At 56.0% G+C, this 12,785-nt stretch overlaps 3 protein-coding genes across 3 annotated transcripts; 1 reads left to right on the top strand and 2 right to left on the bottom strand.

Annotated features, from left to right (window-relative positions):
* Positions 1-69: 69 nt before the first annotated feature.
* On the bottom strand, positions 70-4,953 carry GL50803_0061565 (Axoneme-associated protein GASP-180; the record flags this gene model as incomplete). Its single annotated transcript, XM_038046281.1, has 1 exon — positions 70-4,953. One exon carries the CDS (start codon positions 4,951-4,953, stop codon positions 70-72), a length of 4,884 nt encoding a protein of 1,627 aa, XP_037901555.1.
* A 104-nt stretch (positions 4,954-5,057) lies between these two features.
* Positions 5,058-9,938, bottom strand: GL50803_0061566 (uncharacterized protein; the record flags this gene model as incomplete). Its single annotated transcript, XM_038046282.1, has 1 exon — positions 5,058-9,938. One exon carries the CDS (start codon positions 9,936-9,938, stop codon positions 5,058-5,060), a length of 4,881 nt encoding a protein of 1,626 aa, XP_037901556.1.
* A 359-nt stretch (positions 9,939-10,297) lies between these two features.
* On the top strand, positions 10,298-12,361 carry GL50803_0050379 (VSP; the record flags this gene model as incomplete). The annotated part of the gene is made up of 1 exon (XM_038046149.1): positions 10,298-12,361. One exon carries the CDS (start codon positions 10,298-10,300, stop codon positions 12,359-12,361), a length of 2,064 nt encoding a protein of 687 aa, XP_037901557.1.
* Between the last annotated feature and the right edge of the window lie 424 nt (positions 12,362-12,785).

A 12,785-nucleotide genomic window follows, 5' to 3' on the forward strand; every position in this document is an offset into this window, starting at 1 on the left:
AATGAAATTCAAACTTTATCATGACGGGTAACAGGGGCCCGCACGCAAAACGCAGAGTTCACTAGCGGCCTACTGGAGGTCCAGGGCCGAGAGGTTGTCGTCGAGGACGACGATGCCGGCGCGGATGTCGTCCACAAGCTTCTTGTAGTACTCGACGGCCTTCCGGAGGTTGCCCGTCTCGCTGATGGCCTTGCCGCACTCGTCCGTCTTCTGCGCAAGGTCCTCGTTGGCCTTGTCGAGCGACTCCTGCAGCGAGGCGATCTCTGCCTCGAGCGCCATGGTGCGCTCGTCGTTTGCGGAGTGGAGGTTGGCGTCGCGGGCCTCCTCCAGCTCCCTGTTCAGGGCCTCGATCTGGGCGCTGACCTCCGCATTCTTGCCCTCCTGGTCGTCGAGAAGGCCCTGGAGCTCCGTGATGGTGTTCTCGCGGTCGTCGAGCTCCTCCTGGAGCTTCCTGAGCTCCTCCTGCAGGCTCTCGACGACGGCCGGGTCGATGTCGTTCGCCGTGTTCTTGAGCACCTCGACCTCCTCCTGGAGATCCGCGATCTGCTTCCTGCTCTCGTCCAGGGAGCACTGGAGAGCGGTGATCTTGTCGTTGTTGGCGCTGTCCAGCTTGATCATCTCGTCCTTGAGGTCGCTGCACTGCTGCTTGAGGCCGTCGATCTCGTCCTGGAGCTCGTCGATGAGGGACCGCTTGGCCTCGAGTTCGTCCTTCAGCGCTGCGTTCTCGTCCTGGACCTCCCGGAGGGCCGCAGCATCCCCGACCTCCTCGCCGGACTCCGGATAGACGGTGGTCGCGGTGGGCTGGGCCTCCAGCTGTTCGCGCAGCTCGGCGATCTCGGCGTCCTTGTCCTTGAGCCCGTCGTTGAGGACCGCGATCTCGTCATCGAGCTCTGCGATCCTCTCCTTGAGGTCGTCGTACTCCTCGGTGTCGCGGAGCCTCTGCTTGAGCTCGTCGATGGTGGCGTCCCGCTCCGCCACAAGCTCCTTGGCTCCGCTGAGGTCCTTCTCGAGCTGCTCGACGAGCTTCTGGAGGTCGCCGTCTGCTGCCCTGGAGTCGCTGAGAGCGTGGAGCTTGTCCTGGAGGGCCTCGGCGCTCTCCCTGAGCTCGCGCACGGTGGCCTCGCTGGCCTCGAGCTTGTTTGCGAGCTCGGGGTCCGCAGTCGCAAGCTCGGCCCGGAGCCCCTCCGTCTCCATCTCCTTGGCCTCGAGCGCGGCGCGCAGCTCTGCAAGCTCCTTGCGCGCGTCCTGGAGCTGGTCCTCGAGCATCCGGACGCGCTCGGTGTCCTCGGGCACCTGGGCGGTCTCGAGCTGGACCCGGAGTCCGCCCAGCTCCTCGCGGAGGCGCGCGGCCTCGGCGTCGCTGTCGACGAGGTTCTTGTGGACGGCGTCGATCTCGGCGAGCTTGGCGCTGAGCTGCCCGCGGAGCTCTGCCACCTCGTTCTCGAGGGAGGCAACCCGAGCCTTCGCAAGCTCCGCGCCGTCGTCATCGGTGACGGCTCTGAGGCCTGTCGTCGCGCCCGCGAGCTCGGCGTCCTTGCTGGCGAGCTGGGCGAGGAGGCTGTCGACCATCTCCTTGCTCTCGCCGAGTTTGGTCTTGTAGCCCTCGACCTCGGCGAGGAGCTCGCTAAGCCGCTCGGTGTTCTCGACGCTGGCGCGGACAATGGCAAGCTCCTTCTCGAGTTGCTCGATGGTCTCGTCCTTGCCTCTCGCCGCGTCGGTCAGCTCGTCGACGCGGCTGCGAAGGTCGGCAACCTCCTGGCGCAGGGCCGCGACCTCGCCCTGGTCCTGTGGGGCGCCGAGGTCCTTGCGCAGGCTCTCCACCAGGTCTGTCAGGTCCCGGACCTGCTTCATGAGCCGCTCCTTGTCGCCCTCCAGGGAGTCGCTCCTCAGCTTGCCGTTGCGCAGGTCCTCCTTGAGCGCATCCATCTCCGCCATGATCCGCGCGTGCTCACCCTTGTAGTGGTCGTTCTCGCCGGTGAGGGCGTTGACGAGGGCCTGCAGCTCGTCGACCTTCTGGACCAGGCCGTCGTCGAAGTCGAGGATGCTCGAGACCTTGGCCTGCTCCTCGGGGTCGACGTCGCTGATCTCCGTCTGGGCGTCGACGTACTCCGCACCGGACTGGTCGGACGGCGCCACGCTGAGCGGCTTCTCGCGGAGCTCGCAGAGGGCGTCGTTGAGCTGCCTCACCTCGTCCTCGAGGCGGCGGAGGCTGTGCTCCTTGTCGGCGACCTCCTTGCCCTTGTCTGCAGCGAGCTGCTCGAGCTCGGCGAGTCGCGCGGTCTTCTCTTCAAGTCCTCGGATTGCGTCGTCGCGCGCGGCAACGGTGCCCCGGAGGTCCGCGATCTCATCCTCGAGGATCTTGATGCGCGCGTCGTCTTGGGGCACGGTGCTGTCAAGCTGGGCCTTGAGGTCCGCGATGAGGCTCTCCTTCGCGTCCAGGGCGCCGTTGAGCCTGTTGAGCTCGTCCTTCTGCTCGCGGTTCTGGCCGTGCATGACCTCGAGCTCCTCGTTGAGGACCTGGACCTCCTCCCTGAGCGCGTCGAGTTCCTCCTTGAGCCTGTCGAGGTCCTCGGAGGATGCGCCGGGCTCCTCGGTGTAGACCGTCGAACCCACTGGTTTCTGCTCGAGCTCCCTCCGCATGTCCTCCATCTCGGCCACCGCGCAGTCGTACCTGTCCTTGAGCGAGAGGAGCTGCTCCTGCGCGTCCTCCAGCTGCTCCTGGAGCTCGACAAGTTTCTCCACGTCGCTTGCGTCTCCGCTCGCCCGGGCGTTGGCGAGCGCCTCCTTGAGGTCAGAGACCTCCTTGTTGAGGTGGGCGACCTGGCCGCGGAGTCCGCTGGCCTCGTCTGCACCGCTCTTCCTGAGGGCCTCAAGCGCGTCATTGAGGGCCTGGAGCTCGTCTTTGAGTCGGCCGTTCTCCTCCTCCAACGCGGTGAGCTGCGCCGGGTCGGCCTCGACCGGCTGGGCGGGCGCGCCGTCGACGAGCTCCTTGAGCTCTGCGATCTGGTTATCGCGCGCCTCGATCTCATCGGTCAGCGCCCTGATCTTCTCCTCGAGGGCGCGGATGGCCGTCTCGTCTGCGGGGGCGTCGCGCGACCTACCGCTGAGCTCCTTGACCTGCTGCTGGAGCTCCTCGATGCGTGCAAGGTACTCTGCAGCGTCTGCTCCCCGCGTGGCGTCTGCCTCCAGGGCGTCCACCCTTTCCTGGAGAGCCGCGCTGTTCTTCATCTCCTCCTGGATGCGGTCGCGGAGGAGCTCGATCTCGTCGTCGCGCTCGTCGATGTCCTGCTTCGCGTTGGCGAGCTCGAACTGGAGGTCTGCGATCTGCTCGTTGAGCTCCTTGACCCTCTCGTCGTCGCCGCCCTGCGCGTCGGCGAGGAGCCTCTCCAGCCCTGCGATCTGCGCCTCGAGCTGGGCCACGCGTTTATCGCCCTCGGCAGACGACCTCTGGGCGCTCTCTGCGCGCATGACGAGGTCCTGGAGGCGGGCGATCTCCGAGTTCTTGGCGGCGATGATGGCGTCGAAGTCCGCCGCCTCGCCTCCCCTGGCCAGGGTCTCCTCGAGGCGGCTCTGGAGGGCCTCGAGCTCCCCGTCCTTGGCGAGGAGGGCCTGGCGGAGGCTCTCGACCTCCTCCTCGAGAATCTGCGTGGCGTACGCCTCGTCCTGGCTGGCGGCTGCCTGTTCCAGCTCGGCAATGCGTGCGTCGCGCTCATCGAGCATGGACCGGAGGCCTGCGAGTTCGTCCTCGAAGGCCCTGGTCTTCTCGACGATGGGCCGGAGCCCCGAGAGGTCGGACTCGCGCGCCTCCAGCTCCTCCCGGAGGGCGCTGATCTTGTTTTCGTAGTCTGCGAGGAGGGCCGCGTCTCCCGTGGGCGACGGGACGGCGGTCAGGCGCTCGTTGAGGGCGCGGATGTCCCTCTCCTTCTCCGCGAGCTCGGACTGGAGCGCCCTGATCTTGTCCTTGAGGCCGTCGACGTCCTCACCAGACCCGCCGGCGCTGAGCATTCCCTCCATGTCGGAGAGACGCTCCTTGAGGTCGCTGATGATGGCGTCCTTGTCGGCCGTCTCGGACTGGAGCCTGCTGATTTCGATGCGCAGCGTGGTGATGTTCTCCTCCATGTTCTTGACCTGGCCGTGCAGGGAGACGTTTTGGCCGATGACGATCGACGACTCGTCGTGCAGCGAGGCCAGCTTCAGCTCGAGTTGCATGATCTTGGACTCGAGCTCGTGCTCGAGCTGCGTCTTGGTCTGCGTGAGGGAGTCAGCCTGTCCGCCGGGGAAGCGGTGCGCGTCGATCAGAGAGAATGACAGGGAGAGGTCGAGGGCGGGGTTTCCGACCTGGGACGAGGAGAAGTTCATGAGCGAGGGGCGGGTGAACTCCGGAATCAGGTTCGCCTCATAGGACGCGAGGCACTGGACGATGTCGGTGTGCCCGTTCTCGGCCGCGAGCACGAACGCCGTCTTGTGGTCGTACGAGACGATCTCCTTCTCGCGGACCACGAGGAGCTTCACCACGTCCGTGTGGCCGGCCGCCGCCGCGTACATCAGGGCGGTGCGCCCGCGCGCGTCTGTCTTGGCCTTGAGGTAGGGGAGCAGGTTGCTGACCGCCGCGGTCGACCCGTGCTCGGCGGCGAGCATGAGGGGCGTCATCTGGAAGTCGCCGTAGGTGGTGTTGACCTCATAGGCGACGAGGCGCTTGCAGACGTCGCCCTTGTTGGCCTCGGCGGCGATCATGATGGCGGTCTTCCCCTCGCCGTTGACCATGCCGTTCTCGAAGAAGCCGAGGATCTTGACAAGCTCCACGTTCCCTTCGCGCGCGGCGATCATCAGGCCCGTCTCGCCGTCACCGTTGACGGACTTGGCGTACTCTGCTGCGTGGTTGCGGATCAGCTCGACCTGGCCGGCCTGGATGGCCTCAAACCATTCCTCCACAGAAGACACCACTGCAGGCATGTTTTATTATCCAGATAGTGTAAAGGTCCATTCGATTTTAAATTCACTTCCCGCCTCTCAGATGCGGCCGGCGTGCGCTGTGTATGCAGCCGGACCCGCTTGCATCACCAGGGGGCCGCGAACCTTGCGACTTCTCCAATGGTGCTCGCGAGGATGTCTGCGGTGAGCCCGTCGAATTTCGCTGAAAGAAGGCCGGCTACCACGAGCTGCTTTTCATCCTCGTCGAGGTGTCTGTATCGCTCCAGGGTGTCCAGATCTATGAGGGCGTCTGGATCCCGGCGAGCTCGGCCCTTCTGCTGCATGGCGCTTTCTGCTAGGCAAAGCATTGCCGAGCACTGCTCGGTGACCTTTATGATGACTCCTATTTGGCCACCTATCGTCGCGTATAGTATGGGAGGATACGGCTCAATGAGCTGCCGACCAGACGCGTGGCTTCTGCTCGTCGCGACGGCGCTGCTCTCCCTTCGATGGCCTGGCGCGGGGCCGAAGCAGACAACCTGTTCCCCGACGTAATGGGATGCGACAGTCTTCAGCCCCTGCGAGCTGTGCAGTTTGATGATGTGTATGTACCCTGCGCGATCCCCAACCAGTATCGGTCCGTCGACGCCTATCTGATAGATGCACGCCGGGATCATCCGCTGCAAGAGCTGTGACTGGATTACCAGGCGGGGCTGCTCCAGAGTAGTGTGCGCAGTCCTTAGCCCGTCGCTCATGAGCGTCACGCCCTTGAGCATATCCAGTATAGTCACTTGGGAGTACGCCGTGCCTAGCTTCAGAAGCAGCGCAGGCCCGGTGCAGCCGTACACCTCCAGCAGCTGGTACTCCGTGCTCATAAACGGCTTCCCTATGGATTGGCCAAAGTGAAGCCCGTGCGTGTCCCTCGTAACGTCCTCTTGGGCCAGGTCTTTGTCTGTTACCAAGGCAAGGATGATTACGGCGGTTCGCAGCGAGACAGCTACGCGGTGGTTTGTGTAGGGTGCGATGTCGCACACGGTGTTGTTGCTGAACAGAAAGTTCGCAACAAGCTCTACCGCATACTCCTCCTTCGGAGAGTACGAGATCTTCATGCTGTAGACTGCTACGAATCCGTCCTCGGCGTCGGCCTGCTCGGCAGACGGAAGGTTATAACTCACAACAATAAACGGAAGCCTGTCGCTGCGCAGCGGCATGTACTGTAATCCGCTGATGACGGCGTTGTCGGGAAGCTGCACCGTGAAGACCGGGCGCAAGTTGTACGTGAAAAATCCCAATGCAGCGTACGAGTTCTGGTGCATCAGGGCTTCTGGAATAGTGCTCGTGGGGGCGGGGTATCCGGGATTCCCTGTGGCTAGTACGTCGAAGGTCCTGGTTACGTTGCTGTAGGAGTAATGCTCTACCGGGCCCTCTTGGAGAGCAGAGATGTCCGGCTCGTCTGCTCCTTCTCCGACCTCTCCTGTCATCAGATTGACAACTGATGCGGTCTTGTTGATTCCCCCGCAAGTAGTCGACTGGTTGGTTCCTCCGCCCGAAGATAGAGGGCGTAGAGAGTGGAACCCTACGCACAGCATTCCGTGGTAGACAATATGGGCGAGCCTTCTTGGGAGTCCTGGCAACGGAGCACTTGAGCAAATGATGGTCGACGGGGATCTATGCGCTAGTGAGAGCATCTGTTTGTCGGGGTTATAAACGATGTAAGTATCCATACACGTGCACTGTAAGTTACACTTCTGCTCGTTTTGTTGATTCTCTAGCTGTGCCCGATCAAAGGGCTTAATGTGAGATTGAACTGCTTTCATTTGCATAAGGGGAAAGATAATAGAAAACCTATCAATGCAGCTAAATATCTCGACGAGAATGTCCACTTTCTCACTCACAAATGAAAGGGGACTTCTTGTACAACCAGACACGCGCTTCTCGGTTTCAGTTCTGTCTGAAGGATAAGGTTTCGGTCCGAGAGATCTCTCCGGCTGTCGATTCAAAGAAATATGCATCACAGCATTTCTCGACTTAGAAGAAAGATACAGCTCTGCATCGTCCGAATGGAGGCTGTTAGCTGAAGATCCTATTGACTTAATAACTGATAAATATACAACCTCTCCACAAGAAAATCTGTACGTGTACATTTTGTCACAAACAAAATAGACTTGCTTACCTGTGCAACCTTTTCCTATTACATATACATGCACTGTACCTTCAAGGGAAAGCATAACCAAGCAGTTTGGGCCTATAAATCTAAGCTCGGATGGAGTTGATAGTTTAAGAGCAGCACTATGAGAGTAAGGACAAGCCGCAAATCGAACGTCTGTGCACTCAGATTCACCCATGGGACCTTGGAGATCCCCTGACTTGAGCTGCACTAAAAGGGAAATATCATCTACCGATTGAACAGATGATCCTGCAAGTATACTAGAAAGAGTGCTATCCTCTAGGATACATCTGGCATTTTCGTCTGTGCTGGAGCGACTGGTATGGGGCCCAGGCGAAGAATGAGCGTTGCGCGGGGGAACATAAAGAATGTCTCCGGATGGATAGTCTAGTATGTGCCGCAAATCCATGTCCAACAAAAAAACGTAAGGGACACCCAAACAGCACACGGAAACACAGCCTTCATCAGATACAGCAATGGAGTATATAGTAAATGTGACCTGACCACTGTGATGAAGAAAGGCATCAGAGATAGAAAACTTTTTGTATCTAATGGCCTCCAACATGTGATCTTTCAAGGTAAATCGAGATGTAATAATTGCTCCGTTAGAGAGAGCGATTGCAATATTACGTCCATTAAGCGACACCGCCAAAGCAGTAATAGTAACTGTATCAAAATACGTTTGAGGCAGCTGGTTAAATGTGGAGGCCTCCTCTTTGGTAAAACACGATGGTGATCCAGAAAGAAAGTCCTTAATAGTAGTGGAATAGACCACAGTGAGCAGCTTATCGGAATCTATATCTAGCTCGAGAACAAAAAGGCTAGATACAGATCTCATAAGAACAAAAGTAGACGAGGTCACTTTTTGAAGGTCGGGTGGATTACTACAGGCACAAATTGGATATGATTCAAAATCGTATAAACTGAGTGGCAGAGGTGCTCGATTAAACAGTTTGAGCCTGAGCTTATTATCATACAAATACTGGAGAATAACAGAGCCAAACTTTCCACACTCTTGATTATGTATCCGTAAAAGAAGCGTATTTGAAGAGAACTTTGTAATAGATAAAACTCCAGGCAAGTAAATTGGAGAGCTAAGTTTATGAGAAAACTGTCTCTGATAAACGTTGATCGATCCGGAATTATCAGACCCACTGATAGTGCAAATTGCCGACTCGGCAGAAAGAGCTATATTGGCAAGTGTATTGTACGCTTGAACTTTCGATTGTACGACTCTAGAATACTTTGTTTGCCGAAAGGCCCACTGCATTAGATCATCCAGGCTATTGAGAGAAGTATTATCTGCCGAAGTATTAATTTGAAAGGTGCGTTGTCTAGAACAAGATGAGAGAGAAGCATATGGACGCTTTCTTCGTATACTATTGTCAAGGGATCCAAGTGTAGATCCCATTAGACGAACAAAGTAATCAATGTCCGTACTCGGGGACCAATCAGAAGAAAAAAGCGGTGTTTCAAGGCGGAGGTAGGTGTATTCAAAAGGTTCGGTAGCACGAACAGACACGTAGCAAATATCAACTATTGGTCCCTTATGGGTTATCTGCGCCAGAATCAAAGGTGTGCCGCATTTAAGCTGTGAATTACTTGCCAAAATATTCGATGAAAGATGCTGAAATGTCCGTGATTCAATGGGCTCTGCTTGGTGGCCTGTACTTCCTGATTCTTCTGGAACAGTCTCATCCCCCAGCTCGCAATGATTCTCTCGACCAATAGTTCTGTTAACCGTAGCCAAACTATCGGAAACACCAAGTGTGTCTTTAAGTGAAAAAGAAAAATGTTTGCACTTATTCCAATCAACGTAAAGTAGTAGTGACGGACCACTATAACTGCAAAGGAAAAGTACGTCGGATCTGATGAGTACGCTGTACACTGACGAGGAAACAAGGCCCCAATAACGTATAACAAGAGGCGGTGTCTGTGCTGTCTGTCGTTTGGAGTCATCAACAAGTAGTATCTCCAGTAAAAGGCCTGATCTGTCATGCAGAAATAAAGACCGAGGAGGCTCATCCACTAACATGCAAGGATTAGAGAGGCTTGTTGGAGATGCACAAGGATGCAAAATGGGAGTTACATCTGTGGCTTTTGTGGATAAAACAAAGAGAGAGCTTGGACCAACAACTATGAAGTCTTCGCGACCAAAGGGCCGTACAAAGCAATACTGTGACTGAATTGAAATCTTTCTCGTGATCTCTTTTAGCACAGAAGCTTGGGAGGAACTAGGATCGGAAAGAGCAAATATTTGGACGTACATGTCATGAGCTGAATCTGCCCACAAAATGGCAAAGAAAAAGGTTGTCGCAGAAAGGCCAAGATCCGCAAGCTTTGCAGTATCCGCAGAAACTGCAATGGACACGTCGACCAACTCATGGATAGCCGGTAGACCACGTAGAACTGTAAAGGGGGCCGAATCTTTGGCTGAGTATAGAGAAATAATTCCTGTCGAACTCCAACAGACTACAAACTTTTGATCTGGAGACTCCAACAACTGTATTCGACCTGGAAAATCGATTTTACGTCGACTCCTAATAAAGACTTCCTTTAGAACAGCATCATGATCCAAAATAAGAAGCTCTGTTTCAGAAGAGACAACAATCAAATCACGATGAGTCTGGAGATCCAAAAGGCGAGAGATCTTTCTCATATATGGAGGTAATTGATAAGACGTAATAAGTTTCAGCTTTGTACTCCGATTTTCTCCTTCTATTAAATAAACCTCCAGTAAACCAGATCGAAGAAGTACTAAATTCTTGGGCACGCTGCCATCTGTAAGGCGGCAACATATAGCTTGGAGTATTGCAGAAGGCTGAACAAGGACATTGTGAGCATATTGGCTGCCACTCATAAAACTTTTTAATGGGTTTACTTTGTTTCGGTAAGGTAGCTTTATCTGCTACTGGTTAAATGAATTGTCTTAGACACACTTGCCATTCTGAATACTACATCCTTCCTTTGCCTTCACTTCTAATATAATGACTATGACAAAAAAGCAACGATTGTCCATAAATACTCTTTGCGGCATGATGTTGCTCGATATGAAGTCCCCCTTTGTATATGCCTTCTCTGGTATCCCTGCCTAAGTTGTCGACTTACCCGCAACTACAGAATATGTCAATAACCTGTACTATCAAGCACAACGACAGGCGCGTAGCATCACAGGATGCACGCTGTACGATGTATTAGAGCTTGGCTGTCCATCTATCAATGTTACTAAAAATAACCTTGACACTTGCAATTGCACTGTCAGCGTGCCAGGAGGGAACTGAAGCCACTAAGTGCAAGACTGGCAAATGCATTGACATCGGAGGCACGCAATATTGCAGTGAATGTGCTGTTTCTACTGAGGCTCCTGTAAACGGCCAGTGCGCAGATGCATCGTCTAATACAGCAATATGCAAGGCACACGCAGGCGGAAAATGCACCGAATGTGACGGCGATTCCTTCATGTACAAAGGCGGATGCTATGAGACAACCAATGAACCAGGACAGAGCATGTGCAAAAGTACTAACAATGCCGGCGTCTGTACAGCCCCCAACGACTCTGGAAAATACTTCGTCCCTCCAGATACAGATGCATCTCATCAGTCTATTGTGGCGTGCGGTGACACCTCGGGGATGAGGTACCAGCCAGACGATAGTACTGACAAAGCGTACAACGGCGTGGCTGGTTGTGAGACATGCACCGCGCCGCAGCAGATAACTGACAATACTGGAACCGCCACAGCGACGTGCACGAAGTGTGCGAGCAATAATATCGTCAAGACAGATGCGGATGAAACGACGTGCATCGCCGAGTCTGAGTGTCCCACGACAAAGGGCTTTTTCGTGGAAGACCCTGGCAGCGGGAATCAAAAGAAGTGCACGACCTGTTCGCCAAATTGCCTCTCCTGTACAAGCGCTGCGGAAGCAGCTTGCAAGTCGTGTACAGTTGAGACGCACTTCCTGGGAGCAGAGGATGGACAAGTGGGCAAGTGTGTGTCATGTGGAGACGCTGCTACAGGCTCTGGTGACTGGAAGGGCGTCACGGGCTGCGCCAAGTGCGCGAAGCCCGAGGCTGCGGGGGCCGCTACCTGCACCGAGTGCGCTAGCGACTACTTGAAGACAGAGGCCGGCGCAACATCCTGCGTAGAAAGGAACCGGTGCACCGGAGGATTCTTCCCCAACGACGATGTAGACGGCAAAAAGCAGTGCGTTCCTTGCGGTGATGCAGCACATAAAGGCATACCCAATTGCCGGACATGCACAGAAAGCGGAGGCGCTGTAACCTGCGATGCGTGCACAGAAGGAAATACGCCTACCACGGACAAGACGGCGTGCATACCGTGCAGTGTGGATGGGTGCGACAGCTGTAACGAGGAGAACGTCTGCGCAAAGTGTGCTACTGACAAATATCTCACCTCCACGGGTCAGTGTGTAGACGACTGTGAGGCTCTCGAAGGCTATTACAGCGATAAGTCTACTAATAAGTGTGAGAAGTGTAGTCCTGCATGCAAGATGTGTACAAAGACGGCTGATCAATGCTCGAGCTGCCCTGCAAAGAAGGTGCTTCAGTATAGTAGCGAAAGCAACCTAGATTATGGCGGCTCGTGTGTAGATGAATGTAAGGCAGGTATGAATGGCTGTGCAGAGTGCGGCGCAACTATCGGAGAGGCCAAGTATTGCTCCAAATGCAGCGACGCCAAGCAAGCACCACTGAACGGTAACTGCACTGTTAGCGCTAGGGCAGCTGCATCATGCAAGCGAGTGGAGGAAGGCGCATGTAAAGAATGCGAAACAGGATACTTTCTTCTCGAAGGTGGATGCTATCAGACAACGAGACAGCCTGGCATGCAGGTATGTAAGACAGCCAATGGGGGGTCGTGCCAAACCTGTGCGAACGAGTTGGCTGCTAGCAGCGGAGACTGCTCTACTCAGACATGCCATCCTAGCTGTAAGACGTGTAGTGCAGCCAATGATGCTAGCAAATGCAAAGTATGTGCCGCCGGATACTACAAACAAAGCGATGAAAACACCGCTGGAAAATGTGATCCGTGTTCACAGGGTAATGATAAATGTACCTTATGCAGATATTCTACGAAGTTCATATGCCTTGCAAAGGATTCATCTGATGGAGACGGAACCGATACCAAACCCGTTGATCCTCCTTCTAGCAACAAGAGCGGGCTCTCCACGGGCGCCATCGCTGGCATCTCCGTCGCAGCCATCGTCGTCGTCGGAGGGCTCGTCGGCTTCCTCTGCTGGTGGTTCATCTGCAGAGGCAAAGCGTAGATGTACTTAGGTAGTAAATGTGTCGGCTAATATCCATCCGCCCTCCGAGGCCTCGTCGCAGCTCTGCCCTGCAGTATGCGCCAGGGGAGCAGCCGGCCGTCTGGGTGCCGTGTTTGCCAACTGGTTCTCGAGCTCGCGGCTGCCCGGATCCAAGAGGCCCGTGCCGTCTGAGAGTGGCGCGACCGCCGCCCTCTGCCCCAGCCTTCTCCGCCCGGTGTCCTCGACAGGAAGCGGGCGGCCGGGCTAGGGTTCTTGCGCTATCGTTAGCCGCCACTAGATCCTCTCCTGTGCGGTGCACCAGAGCTGGGCCGCCTGCTGTGCACTTAGAGGCCGCACGGATAGCCCGCCCAATCCTGGCCCTCTGAGGGCGGGTGGTTGTGACAGCAGGCAGGGGCTCCCCTCTACTCCTGCAGAGGGACGACCA

The sequence above is a fragment of the Giardia intestinalis genome, chromosome 1 (assembly GCF_000002435.2).
Source record: "Giardia intestinalis strain WB C6 chromosome 1, whole genome shotgun sequence".
NCBI lineage: Eukaryota > Fornicata > Diplomonadida > Hexamitidae > Giardia > Giardia duodenalis.